The 16,713-nt window shown below is 43.3% G+C and overlaps 1 protein-coding gene across 2 annotated transcripts in view; it reads right to left on the bottom strand.

The window, feature by feature from the left end:
* Positions 1–16,713, bottom strand: part of bcl11aa (BAF chromatin remodeling complex subunit BCL11A a) — a 143,973-nt gene that overhangs the window by 33,979 nt on the left and 93,281 nt on the right. Inside the window, exon 3 of one of the 2 annotated variants that reach the window (XM_042333701.1) lies at positions 12,540–14,488. In XM_042333701.1, coding sequence (XP_042189635.1) covers positions 12,540–14,488 — 1,949 coding nt within the window. Of the gene's footprint in view, positions 1–12,013; positions 14,489–16,713 lie in introns of those variants that run through there. The other variant, XM_042333700.1, reaches the window with a different exon arrangement.

Genomic DNA, 16,713 nt, shown 5'->3' with positions numbered 1-16,713 from the left:
TAACACAAATTCAGTGCACAATGAAACTCCTGGATTTTCATAGACTACAACCAGCAGCATCATGATATGCTCATCTGAAGACTTTTACACAGAGGGCCATCAACATCAGGAGCTGGGTACCAGGAGAAAAGGGCTGAGGCCAGGGTATTGGGTTCATCCAAGAATGATGGAGGGTGGGAGGGAGTGAACTTCAAATGCGATTGGATGTTGCTGTCCTTGGGACCAAGTCAAACAAATATAGCATCAAGGGAATGGACTTGTCCTGAGCCTGAAATGTTTACTCAGTGTTTTTGGACATGAGAGAGAAGGGACAGAGAGAGGGGAATTGGTAGGGGCTGCACTGGCATGTTCTAGTTGCATCGATTGATCCGTTTCCATGCTGTACAGTCTGTCTAATTACAGTAAACATAAGAAACAGCTCGATGCCGGGGGGAGGGAGAAGAGGTGCAGGGGGAAAAGGGGAAGTAATTTGATCACTACAAGTGGAACTCTTGGAAACCAACTAAAGGCACCTGGGAAAAAGCCAAGGCAAACTATTCCTCTAGGCTGCAATCAGAAGGTATGTTGGTGAAGTCAGGATAGCAGCTATCAGTTTAATAACTGAGGGAGGAAAGGAATGGCAGTAGCTGAGCAGAAGCATTTTACTGTTACTAAAAACCCGTCAAATCAAAATAAGAGCATTCAAATACCTTGGCTGATGCTGATTGCTGGCTTTTCATGACAAATTATTTAGGAATTGTAAAAATAATTGGAGTCGCTTTACAGAATCAAATTCTTACGCTTTTCAAACAATCCTCCTCAAAAACTGTGGTCCACTTCTTTGACCAAAGTAATTGCTAATAGTTTTCTAGTGAGGTCAATGTCAAGTTACTCATCTTACACTCTTTTTTCCAAATCCCCGCCCAACCCCACTCCCATGCCTTGGAAATAGTGTATACCTCTAAGATAATGCATTTCCGGGCCAATTCCATACTACGCTACAAATATCTGCCAGGCAAATAGATTTCGGATCGCCTTTATGGGGGTAAAAACACCTTCAAAAAAAATAAAAATCAATCCATGACCAAATCGATAGCCTTGATGTGCACAATTGACTCTCGCATTTCACCCACAAAATATATAGTCAATTCACTTTACAGTATCTTCGGCGAAGCGCTTTGAGACGTCTCAAAGATGTGATAAGGCGCGACATCAAATGCAAAGATTATTATCACTTTCCCTCACATTTATGCACCTTCACCTTTCCAGCAGATTGGCATGAACCCTGGCTGATAAACCCAGCACAATGAGACCATTGAGACCAGCTCCACCAGAGCAGCACTGGCTGAGATCAGTCAACCCAGCACAAACCAGGGATGAAATCCGGAACACCTCCCCCCTTCCCCTCTCCCCCCTTCTCCAACCAACCATATGTCTCAATTGGCCACTGGACAAGAATACTAACACGTCAGGAAAAAACTTATACAATAATGCAGTAATAATACAATATGCAGTCAATTCGCTTTACAGTATATTCTGTGAAGCTCTTCGAGACGTTTCAACAGTGTGACAAAACACGATGTCAAATGCAAGGATTATTATTATTTATGCAGCGCCGTTCAGGCCAGGAGGATGTCTCAAAGCGCTTTACACAGCTGCCTGTGCACCTGAGCTCTGTGGGTGGGGGTGGGGAGCGGGGACAGGAGGGGATAGAGGAGTTGAAGTTGGGGGTGGAGGCGGGCAGAAGAGAAAGATGACCAAAAGCGGAGTCAGAGAGGGAAGTTTTAGGTGGGCTTTTAAAGTGGGGAGGAGGCGAGGGAGAGTCAAGAGAGACTCTGCGATAGAGAGCAAAGGCAGAATGGCTGAAAGGATGATGCGATGAATAGGACGGGGAACGTGAAGCAGGCCGGAGTTTGCTGGGCAAAACAAGTGGCCGGAGCAATCGGTTTGTAGGAGGAATTGCAGGTTGGTAGATGTCAAATAAGTAAATGAATAAATAAATAAATAATGTGGTCACTCAATCCACGACTATTCGTGGGACACTGAGGTGCGCAATTGGCTGATGCATTTTTCCCAGCAAAATACACAGTCTATCGTGTGAAGTGCTTTGAGTCGTCTCGATGACGTGATATGGCAGGTTTATTATTAATATTATTATTATTATAATTCGATCCGCTGGGGTGGGTGGGCGGCAGGGAGCCAGTGGAGCCAAACCAAAGATTATGAAAAAAATTAAGATTATGAAAGAAAGCCCTTTACAAAAGATTCAGATTTAGCTCCCAGCACACAGCCAACCAAACAATATCTGTCCTGAAAATAACAATAGAGCAGCCGCCTAATGACCAACACATATTCCAATATTTACATTAACCATCAGGAAAGGCTTTGCATATGGCAAGGCAGTTATCGAAAGAAGAAAGCAATTTGATTTTTAAAACTCCTGGAAAACAAATATACCTTAAATAGCCATGTGTAACATTACCGGCTACACAGCGTTATTGCAAGATCTGCCCGTACCTGCTCCTTCTAACACTGTATAGGTTTGTAACTTCATCGTGTCCCATAGTATTTCCGGTCTAACTTCCCCTCCACCCTCTTCGCTCTCCTCTGATTTTACATAGAGTTACGAAGAGTGACATTGCACGGAAACAAGACATTTGGCTAGTGCTGATACTTCACACAAGCCCCCGCCATTCCTAATCCCCCCACTTACACCCCACTATTCCTTTCCCCCTCATGTATACATCAAGCTTTTTCTTTTTCTCTCAATGATTCTAAAAGTCCAGAAGCAACACTATTTTATATATATATTTATATATGTTATATCAAATACATATACCAAATACATATATATAATATAAAATACACACATATATACACACACACATACAACAGTGTGCTAAAATGTGACACCAGAGTTTTAACAACTCAAATTGTACGTAACGCCAAAAGAAATAAAATATATATATCACGTTTACGAGAACATGGGGTCGCACTTATATATGGTTTTTACAACGGTGTCTAACATGTTATGCTTGTCACATAAATCTGCTCATGAAACCCTCATAAATGCACAAAGGCCTCACAGGTTCACGATTTTATAATGCAATTAATGTGTAACAGTTCTGGAACGCCAGTGTTTCCCTTTTGTAGCTTAGCTCAACTCTACTCTGGCTAGCCTGGTGCAACGCACCAATGATTTGCTTGAAATATTGCTGATAGTGTGTGAAGAAATGCCAATAGAAACGCACCCAAAGGCAGGAAAGATTGAAATCTGCAGCCTCCAACCCTACCCACATGCCACCTACTTCCCACTATTACTAGCGCCAGCACCTCAAACAGCTAAATTCAGAACAGTTACAACAGCAAATTTAAAGACAAAGTAAAATGATCAGAATGACTTAGAATCATAGAATCTGACAGCACAGAAGGAGTATCGCGCCGGTGTTGGCTCTTTGAAAGAGCTATCCAATTAGTCCCACTCCCCTGCTCTTACCCCATAGCCCTGCAAAATTTTCCTTTTCAAGGACCTCTCCAACTCCCTTTTGAAAGCTGCTATCAAATCTGCTTCCGCCAGTCTTTCAGGCAGTGCATTCCAGATCGTAGCAATTCTCTGGGTAAAAACATTTCTCCTCATTTCCCCTCTAGTTTTTTTGCAAAATGTGACTCGATAAATTTAGAATCTATGTATATCTCGGGGGGTGGGGGTGGGGGGATGATACTGGGAAATTTTCAGACTGAAAACTTACTTTTACAAAAACAATTCTACTTCTTTAACCAGATCGTGCTAAATGCTATCAGTTTTTGTTTGGTCTCATCATTCCAAACTTAGAAGAGAATGGGAACATAATAATAATAAATAAACATTGCATTTGATATAGCGCTTTTCACGTTTTCTAGACGTCTCAAAGCGCTTCATAGAATATACTGCAAAGTGAATTGACTGTATATTTGTGGGCAAAACGCAGTAGCCAATTGCGCACAGCAGTGTCCCACCAACAGTCGTGGATTGAAGTGACCAATTTTTTTTTTTTTGAAGGCGTGTGGAATAAGGAAACTTGCCCAAGGTTTCGCCTTGCTGGGAATCAAACCCAGGATCCCTCGCTTGCAAGGCGAGTGCATTAACCACTGAGCTACAGGACTCATGTGTGCAGTAATTTCACCCGGGTTTAAATTTGAGCTTACTTTATGTAGCGTTCCCAGAATTTGGTAAAATTTTAAATACAGTCTTAATTTTAGAAGCCAGTTTCATTTTGAAGCCAGTTTTCTTTACTTTTCTTATACTTTATGAGATACCTTGAGTTTCTTAAACTTTATGCTTGCAGAAAACCGGTTGCAAAGTCAAGACAAGTTGCCAAACTCAGGATGCTTTAAAATACTACATAAACAGAGCAAGTCTAGACCCCTGTGGAATTTCTCCCCAAAGGGTTTATTTCGGATTGGTGTTGGATGAGGGGTGGTTGGGGGGAGGTTTAAGAAATAAATTTATATTTCAAGGCTCAATCTTTACAGCGGGGGGGGGGGGGGGGGGGGGCAGGGGGGCAATAATATCAGGGGTTAAAATGACTTCACAAAAGAAATACACCAAATTTTCACTAAGTCTCAATGATCACAACGGTGATGGCCTGGGGTTGAGAAACCTGGGTCCAAATGGCCACGGGCTTCAGTGGATGGCTTAACTTCGCCCCAATGATTTTTCACAAGAATACAAAGAGTGCTCATCTACTCATTCCGTCTGTCAAAAATGCGAAGGAACAAGAGCTGAAAGTGGAACAAGTAAAAATGTGCCCGAGCACTAATCTTCTCTCCCCACCCCAACCCCAGCAAACTGTCTGTAGCCAGCTGAAGAGGACAGAAATGAATGAATGAATGAACGAATGACTCCTTAGTTACTGTAGAGGGGGAAGAGAACTGAATCTGTTCCCTGACACTTCACACTAAAAGGTCAGTGCTCAGTATAAATCAGAAACTCGAAAGATGATTACATTTTGTTTAAGGAACTTGTAGCTCACAGGTAAAGGTATGGGACAGCTGCCATCTCCACTTCTACTTTAAGCATTCCCCCTGCACACACACGTTCAGCGTTTAAATGTGGATCACGCTCACCTGTGGAGACACTTTCCTACTGCCTGTGTGAAGCGTCTGAAACCCTCCCAGGGATCCTGAGATAACTTGCGGTCAGTCCGCTTCCAACCTAAAGGCTTTCCTTTAAACACACTCTCTCTCTCTGCTGACAGTGACACGGATGTGCCTGCACCTATATTAGCTTGTCATATGGTCACCCAGCTCAGGCACAAACTCTTGATTGGGCGCTATATAAATGCAATTTGTTGTTGTTTTGCCATTAATTAATTACTGAACAGTGACAACGATGGGAAGAATGAGTCTCTCACTTAAGTGAAACCTGAGCGTCTTTAACCGCTAGGAACTGCATTCTGTTTTTTCAAGCTTAGTCAAGGCTGCAATTGTGTTCAGCCCAGGTCCTGAGCAGTTAAAGCTTTATCCCTTTCCATTCTGGTGAATAACTATACTTGCTGGAGAGAGAAAAAAACAAGAGCAGTTTGGGACCGAGGAAGAGATTAGGAGCAAAAATTCTTTATGGTTACAATGGGATGAGGACAAAATGCAGTACATGGTGACTGGTGATAATGGTCACATCTCACATCGCTTTTTTCTCACTCCCATTGTTCTATTACTCTCATTTTAATTAAGATTTTGTTTTAAAAAAGAAACAAGCTTATTTTTTTTAATTGCTTCCTGATATAGTCCTATTTAAGGTTGTGAATTGCCTAAGTGCAATTGAAATCAAACAGGATTCAGTACAATTCAACAGAGCCAAGCAAGATCATTTGGGGGCTGAGGGAAGAGAGATTCCACCTGGGTCTAGATTTATTCTATTTATCCAGCATTTCAGAGCAAACAGAATTTGGCAAATTCTTGAATGCAGTCTGAATTTTTAAGGGAAACCACAGAAGACGCCACTTCAAAGTCAAGACTGAATTCAACGAGTTACCAAACTCTGGATGCTGTAAAATGCCACGATAAACAGAGCAAGCCTACAGCCAACCGCCTTTCCTGGCAACCTGTTCCAGCCATTTATTGCTCTCTACATGAAGAAAAACTTCCAGGTATTTGTCCTGCAATTGTCCTTTGCAACTCTAAACCTATGCCTTCTTGTCCCACTACTAAAGTATTGTTCTGGTCTTACTTTTTCAATCCCCTTTAAAACGTTATGCATCACTATGAGATCCCCTCTGAGTTGCCTTCTCTCAAGACGGAAGAGCCCCTAACTTGTCTGTACAATCTTCCAACACCTCGCTCTTCCAACACCTCGTTCGGCTAACAAGGGATCATTCTCGTTGCTTACCTCTGCGCTGCGTCTAGGGCTTGGGCGGCCCCCATATACTGTGAACAGATCATGATTACTGGGTTTTCAACCACTGAAAAAACATCAATTGAAACAAGCTTTCTCCCCTCCTCCCTGCATGACACAAGGCACTGTGCGGCACAGCTGTTAACATTATAGATCACAAGGGTGCCAAGTTCCACAGTTCCTACTGAGTTAGCTCATCTTAGCTGGGATGGATGATAGTAGGGCCCTCAAATGAGCTTGGGATGGTAAGGAAAAACACACAGCGAAGGGGGAAAATAGACTAGTATCCAAGATTCCTGGCCCTGCCTGTTATCTGGTAATCCCTACATTCATGCGGACGGCAGGTGAGGTTGTATTTACCTGTAATCCTATCCTTGGTTGAAATGGTCCACTGACACTCGCTATCTAGGCTGACACATGGAAAACAGGCACTTTAGAAGTTTCACAGAACTGCTGGCATATCCAACACTCGCCCGCAAAAACACACAGTCTTTACAGTATATCCACCTGACGTGAAAGGCGCAATATCAAATTAAAAGAATTATTATTATTGTCACTGGCGTGACCCCATTTTGAGGAGAGGGATGCAGGAAATTGAATGGCAGCAGAGATTAAAGGAGCTGGGAACCATCTTCATTGGAACAGAGATGAGTGAGAGGAGCTCGTGCTCCTTAAAATGATGAGGAGTCGATAGTCAATAGGGAGAAATTGTGAAATTAGTGGCCAGTGAATCAGTGAATAGAGTGCATCAATTTAAGATGGTTAGCAAAGGGAGAGATGAGGAGAATTTTTTTAACATACAAAACGTTTTCGGGATGTGGAAAGCTCTCCTGGGTGAGGTGATCAAGACAGAATCCACAGCAGTTTTCGAGAGGGAACTGGATAGATATAATACAATAGCTGACAAAAAATACGTTCAATTCATTTTGCAGTATATTCTGTGAAGCGCTTTGAGACATCTCGAAGATGCGATAAGGGGCTATAATATCAAATGTAAGGATTATTATTAATACAAGTTTACAAGTTTGCAGTGCTTTTCGTATCGGGATGATATCCTAAAGTGCTTAACAGCACTGGCTGGGCACCTGAGCTGCGGGGGTGGATATCAAAATATACAATTATATAAACATATAATTTAAAATTATATAAATATATAATCATTTTTAAATTTTTAAATTTATACATTTTCAATTACATAAATATATAATCACAAAATATACAGTCAAGTCACTTTACATTATATCCTATAAATAATATAAATCTAAGCTGTGAAGTGCTTTGAGACGTCTCAAAGACATGATAAAGCACTTTATCAAACGCAGGAATTATTATTATTATTATCTAAAAAGGAGTCTTTGGTATGGATATGGGAGAGAGGAAAGACAGGTAAATGGGACTGAATGGATGAATGCATTTTTATCTTTAAAAGAGCCAACACAGATGTGATGGGTTGACGGGCTTTCTTCTGTGCAAAAAAAATAATAATTTAGTCCCTCAATCCCCGACTGTTTTGGGACACTACTGAGCGCAATTGGCTGCCATGTTTTTCCCAAAATACAGTCAATCGACTTTACAATGTATTCTGCGAAGCACTTTGAGATGTCTCAAAGACGTGATAAGGCTCTATATCAAATGCAAGTATTATTATTTATTATTATTATACGGTGAAGTGTTTTGAGATATCCTCCCGACATGAAAGGTGCAAAATCAAATTTAAGAATGAATTAATAACAGGACATTCTTTCAAAGGAGAATCTTTGTGACTTTGTCACAAAGTTCTTGGGCCTTCCCTCACCCATGCAACAAGTTTTACTCTCATCTCTATGGAGTACCCGATACATCACCAACACCAGCATCTCAGTGTCCTAGCACTTGCTTCTTAAATCACCACTCTGGTAAGTTCTTAAAAGGAGAATTGGACAGAAACGCTGAAGTAGTTTAAATCTCCTTACTTTGTTTGATGATTTTTTAGAAACAGGGTGAATCAGAAGTCCTTACTCATAGAGTTTTTAATTATGTTTTTTTTTAAAAAAACATTCGCATAGAGTCTGCGGCTAAGTTTTTGTCACCAAGTTAACATGTGTAAACATCCACATGGAATGTAGTTTGAACATCTCACATAGACTTATGAATAAGGACTTTTGATTAACCCTGTATATAAAAAAGGTTTCTCCCCTCCTCTCCTGAAGGGCTTTCTGGACGCATTTCCTTTCTACTGGTGTCCTCTGCTGCCTCACTCAAGTGTCCGTTGATCATACATGAGATGTCGCAGTTTGTGCGGGCAGGCTATCAGCCAGGTCTAATTGTGTTCTGATGGCAATGTCCACCCGCATGCAAGCGCACTTTCAACCAGGGGCAACTGAATAGCAGTCAGGACTGCAAGTTAGGGATTTTTTTTGCCTTCCTGACACCAATTGTTAACCACCTATTTCTAGTCGGATTGAGATAATAATAATCATTATCATCCTTGCATTTGATATAGCACCTTATCACATCCCTGAGACGTCTGAAAGCGCTTCACAGAGTATACGGTAACGTGAATTGACCGTGTATTTAGTGGGAGTAAGATTAGCTAACTCAGCACAGGCCTGAGACCCCACCTGCTCTGTACGTCTCTGCCACTGACTTAAATGAACTCACCGTGTGCTGATTCGCTTTATAATCAGATGGAGACATTTAGGGTTTTTGACATCTTCCAGCCTAAAGCACAGGTTATTAAAATGGGCAACGCCCACACTACCACACCACCGGTGTTTCACACCTAAAGCAGGTGAAGTGCAGCAAAATAGGCGTCAATCCAATGTAACCCAGAAGAAGGATGGGGACAAGAGAGAAAACAGGCGCCTTTCATTCAATCATTCGTTCATTCATTCTAGACCCTTTGTTGTTAGTAATGAAGAATTGATTGTATGCTTCGTTCACCATCAATAAAATGATAGATTTTTGGGGGAAATTTGTGGACAGCCGAATGACCTGTACAATCTAGCCATTCGGTGATTAACCCATCCCCCCCACAATGTAAATTTACCAGGACGCTTCATGCACCCCGGGAAAGGTAGGCAATTCTCTATCGCATGCTAACCAAAACTTATATAAATATATATATATAGATCAGAGAAAGGGGGAAACTCTGCAGAGATAAACCTTAGCTGTAGCAAAGCTGTGTACTTCTTGAATGGCATACAAAAAAACAAAATGAAATATAGGAAATTAATGGAAAATGAGAAAAGCAATAAATAAGCACACACAAGGTTCACCAATTAGCTTTAAAATTTTTATTAATTTTTTTCATAAAGGGACAAAATGGGCATGTGAACAGGATAATGCAGACAACTGCCAAAAACACAGACAGTGGTTTTCAATAGACTCCTGAACTTAACACAGACCAGAAACAAATACAATAAAAAAGCCAGGTTGTAATGACCTTTGGTCATCTAAACAAAAAAAACAAAAAAAATAAAAAATAAAATGAAAAAAGATCAATTTAGTGCATCCGTTTTGAACCGAGCACATTAAGCAATAATAAATAGTGAATCCCATAGTAAAAGATAAATTTCAAGTTACAACAACAGCTTTTATTACAGGAATAGAAAAGGCCAATAACAAAATATTCTGCATTGCCATTTACAAAAAAGTATTGACTTCAAGCGGCTTTTTTAATATGCTTTGCATATGAAATTTTCCCAATCTAAATATAAAGCACCATTTAGTTTTTTTTGGCAATGAAAAAACTGCAAACATTTAAATTTTTTACTGCATATGAAGTTAGATGCTGGAATGTAGTAGGTGAAGAGGTTAGGAGACAGAAGCACACTACAGAACAAACATTAGCTTGCAGTACTGTATTCAGTATGGCAGCAGGATGGAAAAAGATATGTACAACCATCACGCCTCAAACATTGTGGGCAGCATTCCAAATAATTTTCCCCCAAAAAAGCGTCCGTTAGACGGCCCACTTAAAATCTGTACAACGTCGCGGGTCTTTTTTTTGTTGTTGTTTTGTTTGTTTTGTCTTTTTTGTTGAAACATACAAATAATTCGCAACTATATTATCCTGCCAAATTAAAAAAATATACTGTGGCAGCCTGTGTGTTTTTTTTTCCACTACCAAAAAAAAGGTACATCGATATACCTTTAAAGAACAAGCAACAGTTAAAAATACAAGCTTCAATATAAATACTATAGTGCCTACACTAGGTGAACATTTATTTCAAATAACCATTCTAGAAATACAGAAAAGTAGAGACCATAAATGTGTTTAGCATAGGAATCAACGTGTGTGCATTTTCCTATTGTTAAGTACTATATATATAATCTTAATCCTTTCCCCAATGCAAGTTTTATACAACCTGAAGAGAATATTTCCAAGGCAGAGTATCCACTAACTGTATAACATGTAGGAGTCTTAAGAACCACCAAGACACTGACTGGATCCCTAAAATATAGTTCTCCCTAACATAATGAAGTGTTTTTTTTAAAAAAAATCTTACCATTTTATACTTAGAAAATCTGTACAAAAAAATCCTTGCACTGTTATAAGCGAGAGAGATTATTCATTCTAACTGACTGGAGTCATTATCGTCCACTGAAGTGACGTCCTGTTATATCGTATTGCCTTACATTTGTTTCTCCTTTATAAGCTTAGCCAGGTGCACTATTCTTGTCAATGACTGGCAAATTGACACTAAACAACAAAGTTCACTTTTTTTTATTTCTTCTCCTTAGTATTTTAGTAAGTTTATTTTTCCCTTAATTATATGCTTGTAAACTGGGAAAATTGTACAGTGCACTCAATTGTCTTACATGAGCTGTCCTTTTTTTTTCTCTTTATCGCTCAGCCTCTGTAGCCCCTGATTAAAGAAAAGGGCACAGAGGACAAAAGCGGAGTCAAGTGCGATTTAAATACCAGCTGTGGGCAGGGTGTAGGGGGAGGAGGGGGAATGCGGGCGGGAGGTGGGGCGGGGGAAGCACAGGGCACATGGGGCTGGTGCGAGCAACTTTATATCACCTTCGTGTGTGCACAAGTGCCACGAGGTGTGTGAAGGAAGCGGGACTTGAGGAAACAGCAGACAGATGTCACCACGCAAACGCAACACCGTCAAGACCTTTCTCCCTTTCTCTCAGTTTCGTGGCTTTCGTTTTCCATATGTATCGGGAAGCTATCGGTGTCTGAGTTTTCCCGGGGCGTAACTCGGAACCACCGTCACTTGGGTCTGCACAGACCCAAGGTTACTCCTCCAGAGCTTGCTGAAGAATGGGGCGGAAATCAATGCAAAGTTTAAATAGATCCAAGGCACTCGGAAAACATTTTCTTTCTCTCTCCTTTTAACCAAAGAATAGCATTACGCCTAATCATCTTCAGTCTGTTGTTATTTCTTTCCCCCCTCTTCTCCCAGCGACAAGCCTAGCATTTTGGCTTTTTATTTCAAATTCATTATTTTAATCCTTTAAGGACAGGTTTTATTATTCTCTAACCCCTCCCACCCTCCCTCCCTCCCCTTAAAATAACGATAGCGTTAACAGTGTGAATGCCAGCCCATCCAGAGAGGGTTAAACAAAGGACTACAATTTTTTTTAAATTCCGTTTTGTTTTCTGTTTTGTTTCCCCACCCACTTCACCCTCCCCCCCACCCCCACCCCCATCCCCTTCTCGAATCGCTCTATGTTACAACCTAAACTGTACATGATATGTGTTTCAGGACACTATACAGCATGATAGTCTTCTTTTAAAAAGGGACAGAGAAAGGGAAAATATATTTGACGCTAATCCAGGGGACCAGAATAAAATTGCCAAACATACCATACATGCTGTCGAAAAGAAAAAAAAACAATAACATACACCAACACGTAAATTATTGCACAAGAGAAAGGCTCGAGTTTGCGTAAATGCAATAGTATTGCCCCGATACAGATCATGCATTCATCAGTGACGTTAAGACAGGCGTGCTGGGGTGTTAAGCACGTGTTCCTTACGTCCAGCTTCCACTTTTGTTTTTTTTTGATCACGAGAGAAAAAAAATATTTTAAAAAAAGCTATAGGGAAACCTCAGCATTAATACACCTATTCAGTTTTTATATCGTTATTTAACAAGCGCTCGCTGTGCCACTTTTTCATGTGTTTCTCAAGGGTACTATACACGCTAAAAGGCATCTGACAAATTTCACATTTGTAAACGTCTTTCCCCACCTGACCGTGCGTTTTCATGTGTCGCGTGAGCTTGCTACTCTGGGCACAGGCGTAGTTGCACAGCTCACATTTGTATGGTCTCTCGCCCGTGTGACTGCGCCGATGGACTGTGAGATTGCTGCAGTTCTTGAAGACTTTGCCGCAAAACTCGCATGTGTCACTCCGCCTGCCCTCTTTGGAGCTGGGTCTCCCGGGGCCGGTGATGTGGGGCGTGCTCCCTCCGCTTCCCGTGCCGCTCCGACCCGAAATCCCACCGTCCATCTCTCCCGGGGGAGTGGAAAAGCGCAAGCTGCCGTTCTCCGACGAGTGCTCGGACGAAGTTGCGAAAGGCGATTGTCTGGAGTCTCCGAAGCTGAGGAAGGGGTCTTTCATCTGGCGGGAGGCAGCGTAGCCTGCCAGCCACTGGGAATAAACATTGTCCGCGGGGGCCAAAGGTGCTGAGGGCAAGTCAAAGTCTTTCTCGAGTTTGATGCGTTTGGAAAAGGGGCTGAGGGAGCTGGGGCTCCCCAGCAGGGGCTTCTTAGACAAGCCGCCCGAGGCCGACTCGCCGGGAGAGGACCCCCGGCCGTTGACGGTACCGTCGTCGTTGCGTTCGAATTCGCCCGCCACGGAGTCCTCGTCGCAAGTGTCCCTGTGGACCTCCGTCTCGGGCAAGTGGTGCGTCCGCTTGTGTTTCTCCATCAGCGCCTGGTGGAAGACCTCTCCGTAGTGCTGGATGGCGTTCATGGCCATGCTCTGCATCACATCAGGCATCGGCCGCTTCTCCTCCAGCGCCCGCGAGCTGTTCTCGTGGTGCCGGCCGCCCTCCAGCCCCACGCTGAAGGCAAACTCGGGCCTGCTCTCGTGCTCGCCTCCTTCTTCCTCCTCTTCCTCCTCTTCCTCTTCTTCCTCCTCCTCCTCCTCTTCCTCCTCTTCCTCCTCCTCCTCCTCCTCGTCCCCGTTCTCCGGCACCCCGTGCCCGCCGTCCGATTCGCTCTTGAACTTGGCCACCACAGACTTGAGGGCACTGCTGGCACTGCCCACCAAGTCGCTGGTGCCCGGCTCGGGGGAGCTGGCCGCCGACAGGCCGTCGTCCGACTTGACGGTGACGGGCGAGGACTTGTGCATATGGGTCTTCATGTGACGCTTGAGCTTGCTGGCCTGGGTGCAGGCGTGGTCGCACAGGTGACACTTGTACGGTTTCTCCCCGGTGTGGCTGCGACGATGCACGATCAGGTTGCTCTGGAACTTGAAGCTCTTGCCGCAGAACTCGCACGACTTGCTCTTGAGCACGGCGGCCGCCTGGGAGGCTGGCGAGGGGGAGGGCTGCACGGCCGAGGAGGGCAGCGGCGGTAAAGGAGGCAGCGGAGGGGGAGGGGGAGTGCTCAGGAACGGGGACTTGCCTCCCGGCTGGTGGAATGGTTGCAGTAGCCTTTGCATAGGGTTGGGACGGCCGGGCGAGAGCGGAGGGGTGGAGGTGTTGCCCGCCAGCTCCCGGAGCCGCCGGGAGAAATCCATGGCTGGCGGCTCGAGGGGTAAGGAGTTCAGGCGCATCACTCGGTCGAAGGCGCTGGTATGGTGGACGGCCGCCAGCGCCATCTCCTCCGCGCTCAGCCGGTCCATGCGGTGGGGATCCAGGTGGTGGCGGGGCGGGGGGCTGAAGAGCGGGGGCGTAGGGGGGAAACGGCCTTCGCTCAGCCCCGAAGCTTCCCGCGAGACGGGCCCCGACACTCGCAGCATGCTGAAAGGGTTGCCGTCCGCGATGTGCATCCCGTGAAGCGGGGGCTGCGGGCCGCAGTCAGCGCCTAGTCCTGAAGGAATGCCCACCCGCGGGGTCAGGGGGCTCCCGTGCTCCGTCTCCAGGTAGATTCGGAATCCGTGAGTGTTCTGGGCGTGCTGAAGGAGAAACCATGCGCTGGTGAATGGCTGTTTGCAGGTTGTGCAAGTGTAACTGCTCGGCTCATCCTTTCCTGCAAGAGAGAACAATGCCAGCGTGAAGGAGACTGAACGCCCAGGGATCGCAAGGTCACAAAGATCGGTTTCGGACGAAGAAGGCCCTTCGGCCCGTCTGATCAAATCCCTGTGCAACACTCATCCTCACCTCCCGTTTCACAGCATCGAGCTGCTTTTTATACAAGTCCAGCACCCTGTACTCACCCATTTTTGCAACATGCTCCAAACAACAACTTGCATCGATATTATTATTACATTTTTATTAATAATTATGATATTATAATAATAATCTGTACAAGACATTCCCACGACTGATTGTGGGACGCTGCTGTACGCAATTTGGCTGCTGCATTTTGCCCACAAAATATACAGTCAATTCACTTTACAATATATTCTGTGAAGTGCTTTAATGAGATGTCTCAATCACGTGATAAGGCGCTATATCAAATGCAAGGATTTTTATTATTTGATATAGTGCCTTTCATGGCAAAGCTTCTCAAAGCACTGCTCGCTGAGTATTATTAAGCTTAGTGACTGTATATTTTGAACGCAAAACACAGCAGTCGATTTTGCTGACAGCACAAACAGTCATGAAGTGAAATGACCCTTTTTTTTAATCGTGCAGGGGATTTTTCAGCCAAGACACCAGGAGAAACTTCCCTTCTCTTTCTCGAGCAGTGTCATGGGATGTTTAACATCCAGCTGAAAAGTAGACCGTATGAGGTCAATTCTCCGACGTGGAGCTTGAATCCACGACTTTCTGAATCGGAGGCGAGAGCTTGTGAGCCAGGCTGACACACCTGTCAATGAGAACCAGGTTACACTTGCGCACAAAGTGAGGTAACCAGAGGATAAGAGACACCTGGGAAAACTTTGGGAATAGTTAAATAGGGCAGAGATTAAGTGACAATAAGGAAATCATTACTTTTCTATGAGGGAGGCCCAGTTTCTCTTTAAAAGGAAGCTGGCTTCCACTGTGACAGCATCACGTCTGTACAGTGGGGTGTCGTTTCTTTTAAAAGAATAATTTGCATAGCTGTGAAGTATTTAAAAAGTCTTTTACATCAGAATGCCTGAGCATTAATATGAAACTGCATGATGACAAAATCAATCAACTCTCATTTTCTCTCTCTCTCTCTCTCTCTCACTTTCTCTCTATCTTTGTCTCTCTCTCTCCCTCGAACCATTGACTTCACGTTTCAACACTGTGAGATCTTTGTAACAAGACATTTTCATCAGGTGCGCCTGATCAACAATCCCCCAGATAAAAATCAGTTCACTCACTTCATGGCTGTGTGTGTGACATTGCTGCACGCAAATTGGCTGCTGCGTTCGCCTACAAACACATACAGTCACGACATTTTACAGAAAAAGTCTGTGAAGCGCTTTGATATGTTTCAATGTCATGGTAAGGCGCAGTACCAAATGCAAGGATTATTATTTTTACATAGCAGATTGGATTGTCAGGACAGCTTTCACTAACAGAACCTCAGTATCTATTGTTCACATTAATGTCCATACTTTATCCATTTTAGTGAATATGCTGGATTATTTCACGTTGGATATTAGAATAATAAACATGCAGGACTACACAAACCCCATCTTCCCCAATAGTCAGAGGTGGTGTCAGGCTCTGTTTCAAAATGAACATCCTTTTATTTGAAGCTCAAAGATGGAGAGATGGAGCATGTAAATTAATTTTAAGAATATGTGTTCTTAATCTAAGGCTAAGAACCTATATTTGCTCAATCCACTGTACTGTCCTTTGCCTTTTAAACCACTTAATTTTAGTGCTAGCAAGCAGACTTTGTTAAATGAAAGTAACTAATTCTTCAAACACTTTGCAATAAGAAAGGACTGAAGAATATCCAAGTGATTCACAGTAATTACTGCCATGTGTAGTGACTGTTTTTTGAAGGCAAATGGCACAGCAGCCGTGATGTTAATGATCAATTACAAACAGCCGTCGAATTAACCAATTTTATCTGGGGAACTGTTGGCCAAGACACTGGGAGAAACTCCCTTCTCTTCTCATCCAGCATCACAGGATCTTTAACACCCACCTGAACAGGTGGAAGGGTTTTACTGTGAAGCGCTTTGAGACATCCTCCCAAACTGGAAGGCGTTTTATCAGACGTAAGTATTATTATTGTTATTATTATAAAGTGCTTGTAAAGAGCAATTGCATCAAAATCTCAAATCAGTTCCCGATTAGTTAGCAGTCAACACTTGTGCACACCAT

This window comes from Callorhinchus milii, unplaced genomic scaffold (genome assembly GCF_018977255.1).
Source record: "Callorhinchus milii isolate IMCB2004 unplaced genomic scaffold, IMCB_Cmil_1.0 Scaffold3, whole genome shotgun sequence".
In the NCBI taxonomy this organism is placed as follows: Eukaryota; Metazoa; Chordata; class Chondrichthyes; order Chimaeriformes; family Callorhinchidae; genus Callorhinchus; species Callorhinchus milii.
The sequence above is the reverse complement of the archived record's forward strand: the minus strand, read 5'-3'. Positions and strand labels throughout refer to the sequence as shown.